This window comes from Balearica regulorum, chromosome 6, assembly GCF_011004875.1.
Source record: "Balearica regulorum gibbericeps isolate bBalReg1 chromosome 6, bBalReg1.pri, whole genome shotgun sequence".
Taxonomy (NCBI): Eukaryota; Metazoa; Chordata; class Aves; order Gruiformes; family Gruidae; genus Balearica; species Balearica regulorum.
The window spans coordinates 4,085,373-4,100,397 of NC_046189.1; the positions used below are offsets into that span (position 1 = coordinate 4,085,373).

At 45.1% G+C, this 15,025-nt stretch overlaps 1 protein-coding gene across 1 annotated transcript in view; it reads left to right on the plus strand.

Moving 5' to 3' along the window:
* ABCA12 (ATP binding cassette subfamily A member 12) overlaps nucleotides 1–15,025 on the plus strand; it is a 65,570-nt gene that overhangs the window by 46,347 nt on the left and 4,198 nt on the right. The window contains exons 37-47 of the mRNA XM_075755784.1: nucleotides 235–322; nucleotides 1,705–1,810; nucleotides 5,331–5,385; nucleotides 5,879–6,056; nucleotides 7,899–8,014; nucleotides 8,631–8,790; nucleotides 10,149–10,417; nucleotides 11,074–11,284; nucleotides 12,892–13,001; nucleotides 13,604–13,748; nucleotides 13,894–14,028. Of these exons, the coding sequence (XP_075611899.1) occupies nucleotides 235–322; nucleotides 1,705–1,810; nucleotides 5,331–5,385; nucleotides 5,879–6,056; nucleotides 7,899–8,014; nucleotides 8,631–8,790; nucleotides 10,149–10,417; nucleotides 11,074–11,284; nucleotides 12,892–13,001; nucleotides 13,604–13,748; nucleotides 13,894–14,028 (1,573 nt within the window). The remainder of the gene's footprint in view (nucleotides 1–234; nucleotides 323–1,704; nucleotides 1,811–5,330; nucleotides 5,386–5,878; nucleotides 6,057–7,898; nucleotides 8,015–8,630; nucleotides 8,791–10,148; nucleotides 10,418–11,073; nucleotides 11,285–12,891; nucleotides 13,002–13,603; nucleotides 13,749–13,893; nucleotides 14,029–15,025) is intronic.

The window sequence follows — 15,025 nt, forward strand, 5'->3', positions numbered from 1 at the left end:
GTTTCTCAGATGGAGGCTTTCAGTGCAGTTTTGTGACAGTGCTGCCAAGTTTGTTTCCCTTTTTTCCCCCTCAATAAGGGCTCCTGCAGCAGTGTTGGCTTGGCAGCACACTACGTGCTGGGATAAGTTCTTATAAGTCAAGCTAGAATTAACTGGGGTGACAGTGGCATGCTAACATGATATTAAAGCTTTTAATTAAGGGTAGCAATGCGTCTCCCTCTGGTTTTCACTCAGGTATGGTGGCTGGAGCTTCGGGCTGCCTTTGACAGCAGATCTCCAGTTCGATATCAGGCCGGTGCCCCCCAACAGAACGTTGACTAAGGTAACTAACCTCCAGCTGCTTGTCCAAGCGTGGGAACCAGGAGAAGTGACATTGAGTTCAGGGCTATTTCAGAAAATAAAGCTAAACCCTCTGGAATCTGCAGCTTGGCGTGGGAGAGGTGACTTGCAGTTCACTTCCTTTTCTCTCCCCATTCCTCTTTATTGGTCTGACACCTCTTGCTCGCAGGAGGCAATTTTTCTGCTGTCATAATTTTATTATACAGAGATGAAAAGATCAATTAGTAGCACCTTTATCTCATGAGAGAATGTACGTATCTTAACTAGGGCTGGCTGGTGCGTTCCGATATACCCATTTCCCTGTTTCTGCTCAGTGAAAATGTTGTAACGCATCAGCATTAAAAGCACCAAGGCTGAAATCTGAAGTAGCAGGGAAATGCAAGAGAGTTGACAAGATCCTGTGATCTCATTGCAAAACCTAGCTACCAGGAGAGTGTTCCTGCAAGAGCAGCGTTTTTTTCAGAGGTGGCTCCAATACAAGGGAGTCACAGGCTTTATTGTTGCACTAACACTCAGGGTTCATGTAATGAATTTGCAGATGTTTTCACCCATCCAATCTTAGATCTGAAAGCATTACTATTTGCTTATCACGTGTCAGATTTAATACCTGGAAACCTCGATAGTGTTGGAAGCAGGGCAGACTCTAGTATAGCTCTGCTAGGGCAAGGAGAATGAAATCACTGAGCAGGCGGGACTTGGGGCATATGCAAAGGTGGATGCTGTGGGCTGTGTTTAAGCCTCTAACCTTAATAGCTGAAGCTCTTTGTGCTTTGGTAGGTAACTTACGCCTCCAAGCTGGGTCCTGTGGGTTGTGCCTGAAGTAGGTGATGGTAAAACCCCCCAAAGTCCATGTCCTGTGATCTGATTTTTGTCCTCAGGGTTTATTGTGGTATAGGTAAGAAAAGTTACCATGGGGAGGGAAGGGCTGTTGCTGAATGAGAAGGTGACGACTAGCTATTTTCTGCCCTAAAGCAACCTTTTTTCCCCTGGCTTTCAAGCGCTATTAGGCACTGGACTGCTTAGTCTTCTTTGGGAAGTCTCCCCACTGATGTTCATCAGATCTGAGTAACTTATTACAGAGAAGAAAACAAGTGTCTGTATCCTTTATGTCATATATCCAGCTAGTGCTTTTTTCTTCTCTCCCAGAAGGCAAATGAAGTTGATGGGGCTGCTTGTGCTGAAAGTGAAATGTGCTTTTATACTCGTTTGGTACTTGATGTGGTTTAATCATTGGACTTTAACTTGTAGAGCTTATGACTTTAGATAACAACCATGGAATGATTCATTTGTGCGAGCAGAACAAACCAGAATGTTATCAGTAACAATTTCTCTCCCAAATTGTTTCAATTTCTCAACTGTTTGCAGGTGTGGTATAATCCCGAAGGTTATCACAGCCTTCCAGCCTATCTCAACAGCTTGAACAACTTCATTCTTCGAGCCAACTTGCCAAAAAATGAGACTTCCAGATATGGTAAGTGTCCCTTTACGTGAGCAGATAATTTCTCCCCTTTGGAAAGAATATCCTGTTTCTGTTGAAATCTATGACAACACTTACCTTCACTTCAATGAGGTAATTTCTTTATTCCCAATTACGCAATTCCTTTAAAAAAGGAATTGAAAAACGTGAGTAAATCACATATTTATCTAATCAAAGATTCAGGAGAGCTAGACAGGGAAGACCCCAGCTCGTACATAAAACACTTCATCCAAAAAATGCCCAGTGGTTGCTATTTGATTTATTGCCTCTCATCATGGTACTGAAATAGCTGTCTCTTGATAGGTGCCCATTAGTTATGCATAGAAAAGCTACTTTAGGTCATCTCCGGGGGTGGTTTTAGTTAGTAAATTTTAATATGTCACGCTTCTGCTGAGAGCAGCTCAGGATGTGCGAGTATCTGCGTGTTTCTGTTTGAATGAGAATGAGAGTGAGATTAAGTGAGAAACATAATTTTCAGCTATATTTTTCCTCTGACACATGACACACACAGATTCCAAGGAGTGTTAGTAGCCCATTTGGGGTTATCGGTTCTCATAGGTTCTCCTTGGTGATACAACACAAACCCAAAATCCTGCTGATATACCAGGGCATCCTATCTTACCATTTGTGTTTTCACCTACATTAAGGGGGCAGGACAGGCACAAATATGTGCATGTATGTATGCCCGTCTCTAGAGATGGAGCGGGTGCAGGCAGAAGAGAGATTTATATTGATGCCATTTTGAGAAATTGTATACAGAGATTTATGGGATCTGACAAGAGTGGCAGTTGTGGGCAGAAATGCCCTACCGATTGATTTTTCTTTGACGAATGGTGCCCTTCCAGCCATGCCCTGGTCATGCCTAGCCCCCCTCAGCTCAGAGGCCTGCCGTTCCAGGTGACGGTGAAATAGGTGACAGCCTCTCTTTGTTCATAAGACTGTTCCTCACTGATGTGTCTGAATTGAACTATAATGGAAAAGGCATCTTGGCTGAAGCTTTGAGTGTCATGCCATGAATTAAAGAAACAGCAGAACGCTGATTACAAGTCAAAACAGCGTATGTCTCTTCCCACCTCCACGTACCGATGCACTGAAACTCCCCTCCCAACCAGCCAAACCAGTGCCTCATCCCTGACGTCATCCTAAAATACCCACTGGCTGGTGCCTTTGAGATTTGCAGCGTGCCTTCCAGGTCAGAAGGTTCAAGCTCTTTGGTGTGCACTGCAAGAGTGTATCACAAAGCTGCAGCCCCTGCCCGGGTGCGGAGAGAGGAGACCTGAGCCAGCCGCTTCCAGCGGCAGGAACATCCCAGAGCAGCTGAATTATTAAGCAGTGAAGCTTTCTGCCCTGTCTCTGTATTCCCAACACATGCTGTAGTGAGAGCAAAGGCAGGAAGCTCGTGTGAACAGTCAGAAAGTTTTCGCAGGGAAAGTTTTATACCAGCAAAATGACAATTTTCAGTGGGAAAGAATCGCCGCAGTTTTTATTGCATCTGTCCTGCTGCTTATGCGTTTTTGGAAAGAAATGCTTAGTAGTAAATGACCAGACAGATAATTCTCCGCTTCCCACTAATGATCCAAGTCATAGAATGGGGGAAATAAAATGAATGGACGAGGATAGCTCCCCTGGGGTAGTGTAAATCCTGTCTGAAATACAATTGAACAGACGTTCTGCGTGGTATGTTCCTGACAGCTAAATCTATTTGTTGTTGTGACAAATAAATGACAGTTTAAGAACCATTGAAATGGCCGGATAAAAGTGTGTTGTCATTTCAGCAGTTTGAAAGAGGTGCCAGTCCTGCTTTAGAGGTTTGACTTAGACTGCGTATATTTAAAAAAAAATACATAAAAAGCTTTTTACCCTGTCACTAAGCAAGTCATAATAGCTTTTGACTTACGTATATTGTGCTTTCTCTTCTCTCAATCCCAACCAACAAAAAAGAGAAAGCATTGAAATGGAAATTTTGACTTCTAGCCTAAGCTTCAGTAAAGGAAAATGGCTTTATAGTGAAGTATTAACAGATTAGACAGACGGTATCTTTCTCTCTCTCTCTCTCTCTCTTTTTTAGAGATGGGAAACATTGCCTGGCTGTTTGTGTGGCTTTATCAGCAGCCCAAGATTTTAATTCCATTTCTCTCACTGATGGCAAGACTGAGGGTTTCTCCCCGCCCTCCAAAATGAACTTCCTATGAAATATTCCCTTTCAAATTTATTTGCTCACTATGGCATTTGGTCAGCTAAATTCATAATCTGCTCCTTTCTGGCCCCCATGTCAGAGTGCTCATTCTTAGGGCAAAGAGCCCAGAATAGTTCTTCCTCGTATAACTGCTGAAAGTCGGGCACCTGGCTCTAAGGAGCTTAAATTTCAGAGGTGGCATGTTTCTAGCAAATCTCTCTGGATTTAACAGCAGCTGGAAGTCCCCCAGCACTCCCTGAGAACTGAGGTGTTTACTTAGGTGCCTAAATACGGTTTGAGAACCTCAGTTTTTAGGCACATAAAAATCTTAGCCTAAACCCTTTCTCAGGTGCTTTAGAGACTGGGCTGTCGTCTTGGTGGGACCAAGGCAGAGACCATCACCAGCGGTTGAAACTGGTCCACCAGAGCTCCCCAGGTTCCTCCTTTTGTTAGAAAACTCTGGGTTTATAGGTACAAATGGCCTCCAAACAACAAACGCGCTGTGATGAACAATAGTAGTATATTTTGGGCTAGGTGTTCTTCTCGGTAAAGAAGTACTTAACCCGAATCTTCTGAACATAATGCACATGAGCAGAAAATTTCTCTCTCGCAGCTTGTGCATGATACAAACCCATTTTTAAGGGATCTTTTTTGGAAAACATCACACAGGGCTTACCAACGCAGTAACTGGATTTTTGCTAGTTCCTTTGGACAAAATACTCTTTTTTTTCTTCTAGCCGTACAAGACAGAATAGTTCAGAATTAACCCATTGCCAAACTGGGAACAAAAGTGTGTGCAGCTTACTTGGGTTTATGCTAGCTTCTCAACATACGCCCGTATTGAGAAAGACATATATCGTAAGAAGATAATAGTTGTAGAGAAAGCCAGCAGGGAATGATTTGTTTCTGGTGATAAAAGAACAAATGAAATGCAGTGAGATCATCAAGCAGCAACTTTTAAAATAAAACATATTCACCAGTTTAGAATGTGTCCTTGTTGAGGAATCCAACCTAAAATACATGGACCCACAGGCGTGTGCCTAATTTGAGGTGTGGGAGTGCTCTCACTGAAGTGAATGATACTGTCAGCCAGAGAGATGAAGAAACAAGGCTTAGGGTTTGTATTTCAGATCTGCTGTGCGTCAAAGTGAAGTCACAGGAAAAAAAAAAAAAGAGGATGCTCAAAATTCTGCCCAAGATCACTCCGAGATGACAGAGCAAAAACCAGCTTTTGATCTGATTTTCTTCTCTGCTTGGTTTTTACCGTCAGTCTCAGGAACTGGTGAAGGAAGCTTTAAGTTACCATATTTTCAATGTCTTTTCTTTTTGTTTTTGTAGGTATTTTCTTATCAGCTCACCCATATCCCGGAGGACAGAGTCAAGAACAAGTAATGTAAGAAGATTCATTTGGCTGATGCCTGAACTGTTTAGATTTAAAAGGAGCAAACCAGCTTCTTGGAAACCATAAAGCAGCCTAAATTACTGAGTATCTTCCTCTAACTGATGAAACCACTCTCTTCCTTGTCTTCATTCCCTCTACACATGAATAGCATCCTGCTTGCCACAGAGCTGCAGATTCCTGGTGGGGTTTCTTTGCGGAATCCCATATAGATCTGGAGGTCACAGTTACAGCAACACACGTTTTTGCGCTTTGGCACAATAATAATAATTACATCATTTCCCTTTTGGCCTTTCCAATCAATGCTATGGTACAGTGTTACGACTCAGTGTCGTGAGTCCTTTTTCCTTGGCGTAATTACCATCAGCAAAAGCTGCTGGCACAGAATCAGGACCTCTTTGCTTCCGAGCTCTGAACAACGTCTCTGCAATGAGGGAAATCTGCCGCTTTGACTCACCATTTATGTCTTTCTCCACTTTCTCCCCAGGCTCAACAGCTTACTTGACATCATAGTTTCCATGTCTGTTTTGGTTGGCTACTCTATCACAACGGCAAGCTTTGTGCTCTACGTGGTAAAAGAACATCAAACCAAAGCCAAACAACTGCAGCATATTTCAGGCATGGGGATGACGAGCTATTGGGTGACTAACTTCGTTTATGATCTGGTAAATAATTCACGTTCTTAAATGCACCGAGAGCAGCATTACACAGCAGGGGGAAGAAAAAAGTTCTTTATTTAAAGTTGGTTGCCAAGACTTCTTAATATTATTACTACCAAGAGTGTTACGCAGTAATTGTTCTCCAAGGCATGGAAGACTATTAAATGTGAACCGCAACACTGGATTTTGCTAAGCGAAGGCATTCCTTCTCTCTCGAGTGTATGCAAAACACTCAGCACATTTATACGAGAGCAACGCAGAACAGGCCAGAGCTTGATTTCCATTTTAACATGCAAGCAGCAAGCTGCTTTTCTGTTAGCTTGCAGGGCTAGATTAGTTGTCACGCGGGCTGTACGCATCTGGGGTGAGGCTTTGGGGCTTGAGGCTACAGCCGTTTTGGAGTACAGGCTGTGACATTAGCAGACATCTCACAGCTGACAGTCCCCTGTTGGGCAAAAATCCATTGCTGGGATGAATGCTCTCGTTAAGATTATGTATTATAGAGGTTTTTAAGCCACGGAAAACTACTAATGCAGCTATGTGCCTATGAGCAAGTTCCTTTCTACAGTGCTGCACTGCGCTGTATAGATTTACCACCTTGTTTCTATAGATAGTTGAGCTCCCCAGCACTGCGCTGCATTACGTGGCGTAGGCATGCCCTTGTTCTCCCTGAAGTTAAGTTTCCTCATGGTAAAGAGGGTTAATAGCACTGCTGGAAAGCATCGCTGGGCTACGAGGATAAATATGCACGGAGTCTGTAGACTAAAGTGCTTTGTGTCTTATGAATTACCTTCAGTGCACGGTGTCACACCCTCACATAGTTAGAGATCTGCAAGTGCAGGCTATCTCTGCTTGCGAGCTTTGGCATTGCCAGCTATGCTGTAATGGCGATGAGCTCTACGCAGCCGACAAATTTCTATTGATGCAGTTCTGCTAGTGCCCAAAATCCCAGTGAGATCATCAGTTCCTGAAAATACAAAATCTTCAAGGGCATTTGGGCGGCCGGCCCCCTTTGATGCAGTGAGGGCCAAGGGCTGAAATCCCTTGGGGCATGTGAGCCTCGACTCCTTCTGTGGAGCACAGCCTCAGCTTCTAGGTGTTTTGCTAACACTGACGCATGCTTACAGGGCAGTCCTAATAACTAAATAGCCTAAACTGCCTGCTGATAGGGGCCAGCGTGATCCCCTGCCTTGCACAAGGGCCTTGAAAGGGGTCTGAAGGCAACGCGGTGCAGTCTGGCTTGGCAGGGCAGCCCTGAGCCGCAGCGCAGGGGTGAGGATGGGGCAGGTCTGTGCTTCCCCTCGCTCCAGCGCTGCGTATTTGTAAATCAGCCTGTGGAAAAATCCCCAGAGTCCTTGCCACAACCAGTATTCAGCGGGCTGAAACTAATCCAGCGCTCTCGGCAACTTGATATTTCTCAGTGAATTCCTGCCCGTAAATTCTGTTAAATCCTGGAGCTGCTGGGGAAGAGGGGAACCGCTCGAGGCAGACATTTGGTAGGGCCCTGGCTTGACTCGACATTATAAAGACTAGATTTACAGGGCACAGTGAAGTGGTCTGACTGCAAGGCTAACAGAAAACCCAAAGGGGTATTTTTTATTCGCAACCTTTTTTTTTTTTTAAGGCACTTTCTGCCCACAGTCCTGAATGTTGAGGCTTAGCCTACTCACAGTGGCTTTGTGGGAATTCATTTGCAGGACTCCCAAAAGTCCTGATGGAGACCCCACCTGTGTTTGGTTTCCCTTAGTGGGACCAAGTTCAGACCTGGCGTTGTTGCTTCTGTGTAATTCTAGAAAAATATTTTAAGAATTATCATCCTAATAACATCTTTTTAATATTGTTTTTCAGGTACTTTTTATGGTCCCTATTGGACTCTCGATAGGAGTTATTTCATCCTTCCAGATACCAGCTTTCTGCAACAACAATAACTTACTGGCAGTATTTCTTCTGCTGCTACTGTTTGGGTAAGTGTGGAGCTTTGTTATTTAAATACCATTGCATGGAGTGAGGAACTGCATATTGCAGGATGCTGCAATTTAGGATCCAAGGGAGGAATACATGGGCTTTTTTTCTTCAACGTGCACTTTACAAACGGTGACTAGTTGCTCCTTCCAGGAGCGGTGAGCTAAACTACGGTTGTCATGCTTGCTTTATTCAAAGCAAACTCTATGTGAGGGTATGAAATATTCAAGGTCACAGTGACAGCCCAAGCTGTAAGCAGATGCTTACTGAACTATTGCAAAGTTGAAGATATAGAAGCGTTTCAAAATCAGAGAGGGAGAAAACCCCACAATTGCTAAATTTTCCTGAATTTTGCTAAACTTCCTCCCTGGCTTTGAATCCTCCAGGCCCAGTCTGTCTGCTTTCAGTTGGGGCCCTGTGTTCAAAGTACGTATGACAAAACTTTTTCTCCAAATTCTAACAGATACAAAGCCATTTTTTCTCCTTTAAGCTCCTGTAATATGGAAATCTAGTCACACACCAAACCAGAACTGTTATGTTGTCTGAGGTCTTTAGCTGTTTGTTTTCAGTCGCACTCTGAGTCACTGTAGTATTCTCTGCACTGCTGGCAATTTATAGATATGCAACGTTTTCATGGATGTACCTGCTGGCTGGGTTTTTCAAAGAAACAGGAATGGCCTTCATCGTTTACGTCTGCGTCAACTTGTTTTTCGGCATCAATACCATCATTACTCACTCGGTTGTATTTCTGCTCTCCCAGGAGAAGGCCACAGATCAGGTAGGAATCCTACTAATCCTAAACCCTTGGTGAAACAACAGGAGGCTTCTTGTTGAGTTTGGTGGGTTTGATCAGGTCCTTAGCAGCTGGCTGGCTTCAAGGTATTTGAGGTAGACAAGCAGAGAGGATGTTAGTCACAGGACTAAATGAGGTTCCCTGTAGACAGGACGTGAGTTAAATACGAATCTTGCTTCTTTGTAAATCTGCACCCCCAGCAGACAGAAATGGTGGTGGCAGAGGAGAGGACACAAAAAGAGAGGTAGAAAACTGCCCGTGCAGGGAAGGGCAGGAGATGGGTGAAGGTGTTTGATAAAAAGTCGATGGGGACTTTGAACCATTGCAAAGTTCTTGCAACATGAACCGTGGAGAGTGACAACTAGATGTCATTGCCCTGAGTCTGACAGGTGCTGCATTAAGCCCAGCACCGGCTGTCTGTCATCTAGATCCAGTAATGCAATCATCTTCTCCCTGCAAGGATGAAAAATGACTTGGAAACAGTGATGATTCCCTAAAGTAAAGCCTTCTCTTAAACTGAGGTGTTCCTGGGAATCACTGGGATAAAATGTACACCTTACCTGTAGTTTCCTTTTTTTATGTAAAACAATAGCTGGGTTGGATTTTTCTCTCTAGCCAGACAGTGGTTGTTTAGCAACCCCCTGGATTTTAGGGATGTGCCATTATGATCATCTTTTATCCCCCTGTGCCCCAGTGGCAGGGAGTCAGTCTCTTTCCATGCGAATTTACTGCCTCTCCACTTTGCTGTGTGCACTAATCCTGCCTTCTGCTAGAAAAGTACCAAATCTCTACGTACGAGAGTTCGTAAGTGTGAGACCACACATGGGGCTGTTTTGTCATGAATTACCTGGAAAAGCCTTTCTATGTCTATTAAAGTCACATCTTGTGTTTTACGGAGATATTTGTCCAAGGAAAACAGATTGGACCATGCTCCAGGGCAGTGGGCTGTGCTCCGCAGCAGGCTGGTATGGCAGCTCTGTAGTTTTGGGAGCACAGTGCAGCTTGGCGGCAGGATTCGGCTCTGGCTCACGAGTGGGTTTTGGGCTGCTGCATGCACAGGGTGAGGCGGCTGGAGCAGCAACTGGGGACTGCGCCGGGAGCTGGCGGCTGTTTACTATGGGTGATCACAACCTCCGAGCTGCCTGTTGACTTTTCTGACCTTGTGCCTGTGAAATGAGCTGTCTCCAGAGTTCTTTGCTCTCAATTTATCTCTGCTCTGAGACACAAGCAAATCCCAATGTAATTGTTACACTTCAGTCCCACAGTAAAACCTACGAATTTATTCCATGAATAAAAACAGTGACTGACTGCTGCTTTTTGGTGTTGTTTTTTTTTTTTTTCAGGGCTTGCGTGATCTCGCTGAAAACTTAAGGCATGCGTTCCTTCTGTTTCCACAATTTTGCTTTGGCTACGGCTTGATTGAACTGTCGCAGGATCAGGCACTGCTGGGCTTCTTAAAGGCCTATGGAGTGGACTACCCTGACAAAACCTTCGAGCTGGACAAGACCACATCCAAGCTCTTTGCCATGTTTATCCAGGGCACTGTGTTTTTTGCCATTCGTCTTACAGTTCATGACAGGATGATTCAGAGAGTCTGGAACAACATACTAGAGTAAGTAACATCTGGAGCCTCGCTAGGAAAACAGACCAAGCCAGCGCTCAGTGGTTTAATTCTGGGCTCTCGTACCATCATTGTCAATTATGAAGCCCATAAATTTCCAAGACACTTTGCAAACATGGAGTAAGCTTTTTCTGGCAGCAGTCCCAGTACCTACCAGTAATTAAGACTATTAACTAATAGAGGTATAGGTTACCAGAGTCCCTGGGTAGTCCTTGCTGGCTGAGACTATGGCCCTTGTTTCAGGGCTCTGGGTTTGGTAGGCTGATGTTCAGCTGGTTGGTAAGGGGAGTCAGCACGTTGGCAGCCTCCTCCGAATCTCCCCATCTCCTCTGGCTTGGGTGTGCGCAGGGAGGAGCGAGAACAGTCCTGTCATCTGCATTACGGGTACGTCTATGAGGCAGGACCTCCTCCAGCTCAGAATATTTGCTGAAAAAGAGGAAAAAAATTAGGCAGAAAGAGAACGTTGAGGTTTTAAATTCCCTAAATAGTGCAAATATCAGGAGATAATAGAAACTATCTGTATATCTGTGTGTGTGTTTGTATACCCTGGGATCTCGCGGGAAGGCCTCTTAGTGTCCCAAGCAGCACACAGGCCCACTGCTGTCTGCTTGCCAGCGGGTAAGGTCCCCTCTCTGCCCTTCCCGTAGGTTCCTGTTTGACAGAGTGCACGGCAAAACATCACTTCTGCCACCTGCGGCTGAAGAGGACGGGGATGTCCAGGCAGAGAGGAACCGGGTGGAGTCTGGCAAAGCTGACTTTGACGTGGTGCAGCTCCAGAATCTCACAAAGATCTACCATCTTCCTCACAAACGCATCGTGGCTGTGAAAAACATCAGCCTGGGGATTCCTGCTGGAGAGGTAAGCGAGGGGAAAAGGCTGCAGGGACTTTCCACCCTGGGCAGGGAAACTGGAACAGATCCACAGTCCCACTGTCATCTTCTCTCCCAGTCCTTGCTGCTGTCCCAGCACGACTTGTTCTGCTCTGACCTCCTCCTTCCTTCCTTTGCCTTATGTATGGATTGGTGTTATGGTAGGGACTAAAGGCTCCTGGTGGATTTGGGACACCAAGTGACAGTTTGAAGGCCCTGGAAAGGGTGATGGGACAGTGATGGAGCTGAATTCAGAGCAGAATGTGTCTGCATGCTGTGTTTGTACAGCACCTAGCATGGTGCAGTCCCGGGGGGTCACTGTCGATTACCGTATGGTAAATAAAGACAGCAGAATTTGTCCAGTTGCAATTATTCACCTAAACTGCATGTGAGACAGCGAGTCAGGCTTATCTGCTTGTATTTTCCCATCAGGGAAAGACAAATCACTTTAGCTGAACACACATTTTCGTGAATCAGAACTTAATCTAACTCTAAAGAAAAAAAACCCCATGTTATTTTGGTCATGTCAGTGCAGTAACCTGCAAAAACACTGACTAGTGAGAAAAGACAGGAGCGCACAGAGCACCTCTGAGACCCAGAGGAAAGTTCATGGGGCCTCTGGAGACCAGATGCACCTGACTTGTGGGGGAGGTTGGAAGTAATCCTTGGTACCTCATTATTTTAATTGCCTGAGTCCCACTGAGATACTGGGCGTATGGAAGGATGGAGGGTGCTGGGCAGGAGGACAGCAGCCTCGCGTCGAGGCTGAGGCGCTGTTCTTTGTGCCAGAGGATCTTTTCCAAACCACAGCTGGCATCAAGGTTTCTAACTTCTGGCAAAAGTCAGCCCGACGCTGGTGTTTGGCACCGCAGACTGTGCACACATACTGTCCCTGCCTGGACCTTGAGGTGGGGAAGAGCTTTGGATCGATGCTGTGCGTCTGCAGTGGGCCCAACGCATGAGGACTTTCACATCAGCTGGTCTGTACTAATGATATCAAAATAATAGTAATTATCAGCGCAATGGTAATTGCTTATGCAGCATACAACTGCGTATCTCCAACCTTAGCAATAAAACAGATTTTTAGCATGAGATACTGAACCGCGCTTCAGGGAACCAGTGCTTAATCTTATTAATGTAGTGCATTAGTGAGATTATTTGACAAAAATCTTCTGTTGCACTAAGGTTTTACCAATGACAGCACAAACCTCGCTCACCTCATTCCTGTGAATAGCTCTGTTCCTGTCAATGGGAGGCTTTGCACAAATTAGATGATCAGGATTTGGCCTGTCAGACGAGCTCACTGCAAAAATGCACCTTGCAGTAAAAGGAATGACCCTATTAGAGACACATCCTCACTTCTTCACCGTATTAAACAAACGGTCCTAATATAAGCTGCAGTATATTGCACCATAAACAACCTCCATTATAACGTTCCTATGCTCCGAATTCCTCTGCCTCTCTTTGCAGTTCATCTTGCTCAAGGGTCCAGAGAAAAGAAGAGACAAGATGCACTGAGCACTCATTTTGGAGCAATATTTCTGCATTCTAAATACAGCATGGTTTACATTTCTACTTTTCTTTCCCACAACCCAGTGCTTTGGCTTGCTTGGTGTGAACGGAGCTGGAAAGACGACCATCTTTAAGATGCTGACAGGTGATATCGGAGCATCCAGCGGAAGGTTGCAGATCCAGGATCATTCTGGGTATGGAGGATGTGATTTCTGGGGAAGGCATGTGAGCAGATCAGCCTGGGAGCAGTTTTTAAGGCTGGATGGCTAATAAAAAGAAATTTGTCTCAAACAAAACATTCAAAACAGAGCAAAAATAAATAAGGCAGGGAATTTCATCCTTGTACGATGGCACAGTTGCTTCCCTGGGGATCTGCATTTTGCTGTCATACCTCTGCTGTTCTCGGTGGTGTTTCTTCCACTTTGTTCCATTGCAAAAGGGATCGGACTCAGATCCTCAGCTGAGCGTGCTCCCACTTCGGAGCCAGTATCTGGAGCCCGGCAGGACTCATCTCAAAGTGCTCTTTAACAGGAGCGGGCTTGGTGGCAGCTGCGCCCTCTGAGGTGCTGGACAGCTATATACTAGACATCGTGGCTAACGGACGTTGCAAATACAATTCTTTCTTTGCAGAACTGAGAGCCTGAAAGCTGAAGGTCTGCAAATTCATAGCATTTTCCTTCAAGGGTTGGGGAAGGGGGTAGGAAGCAAGAGAAGGGGTGTTTTTTTCTCTCTCCTGATTCGAGAGTGCATTGGCAATTCAGTGTGTTTAAAATGAGTTGCTGACTTCCTTATGTAGGTCCTTGAATGACATTAGCGAGGCACACTGGTCACTCTTTGGCTACTGCCCTCAAGAAGATGCCTTGGATGACTTGCTGACGGTGGAAGAGCACATGTATTACTATGCCAGGCTCCACGGCATCCCAGAGAGAGAGATCAAAGGAGTGAGTAACACCAGGGCTTGACTTAAAGCATTTTCCAATTATTGAGAGCCTTTACCTTGATTTAATTAGTCTTTCGATAAATTGATATCCACGTGGTAATTTATGCCTGGATTTTGTTGTGAAAGCAGTACTCTTGCTCCCATAGGTTGTACTCCAGCTCCTCCACAGGTTGAATCTGATGGCCTACAAAGACAGGGTCACCTCTCTGTGCAGTTACGGCACCAACAGAAAATTGTCGACCGCTCTGGCTCTCATTGGGAATCCGTCAATTCTGCTGCTGGTGAGAAATGGGGGCCTTGTTGGGGGGGAAGAGGAGCAGATCTCTGGGCTGGCAGAGGTACTTTGACAGTCTAGCAAAACCTCCTCAGGCACAGCTTGCGGGATGCTGCCCAAATGCCCGTAGTTAGCCTGACAACATGTGCATCAGAGGAAAGTTTAGATTTTAGCAAGCACCCAAATTTTCCTCGAGGCCATAAGAGAGTGGTGAGTCTGCTGGTTTCCTCTTAGCATCTTTCAGAGGTCAAAAATAGGTCCTATATTTGCCAATTAAACTCTCCTTCTTCCCAGCTCTTTCTTGTTGGTTTGTTTGGGGTTTTTTTTTTTTTTGTATCAACTGCCCTGCACAGGAAGAAAAGCAGCATCCAAGCCTCCAAATCTGTAGGAGAGCAAAGGAGCAACTTCCCTCAGGATCAGAACATGAAACTATTTTTCTAGGTTTGGCTTCCCCTTTTGTCTTTCACTTTGAACTTTCCAGTGCTTCCATGAGATATGCTACTGTTAAAATACACCTTTTTGTGCCCTTTTTCCACTTGCTGTGTTTTTGAATATGTGCAGTGTTCTGTGAGCAGGTTTCTCAATATTAAATTTGATACCCGCTGGACATAAATCTCCCTTGCCCCAACTTGTATCGAGCTCAGCGCTGCTGCCTTTACTTCTTACCACATACACCAGCACTCTACCTGCTTTTGGGAGATAAAAAAAAATCTCAATAAAAAGAGAAGGTGGGGAGATTTCCTCCGTACTGACTGCCGCCTCGACCCAAGCTGCTTTATTTCTGCCTTATATAAGGCATTGTCCTCAGCAATAACAGTTTGTCAATCGGAAATTGGCTAACGATTTCATCAGCAATGCATAATTTCATCTCTGGCATACTGTCTCGTGAAATGAAGAAATGCAACAGTTGCTTTGGCAGCGTATTGAGAGGGAGGCAAAATGCGGGTGCACGTGGGAACTAAGTGCCAGTTGATAGCTTCTTGTCTGATAGCTTCTTGTCTGAG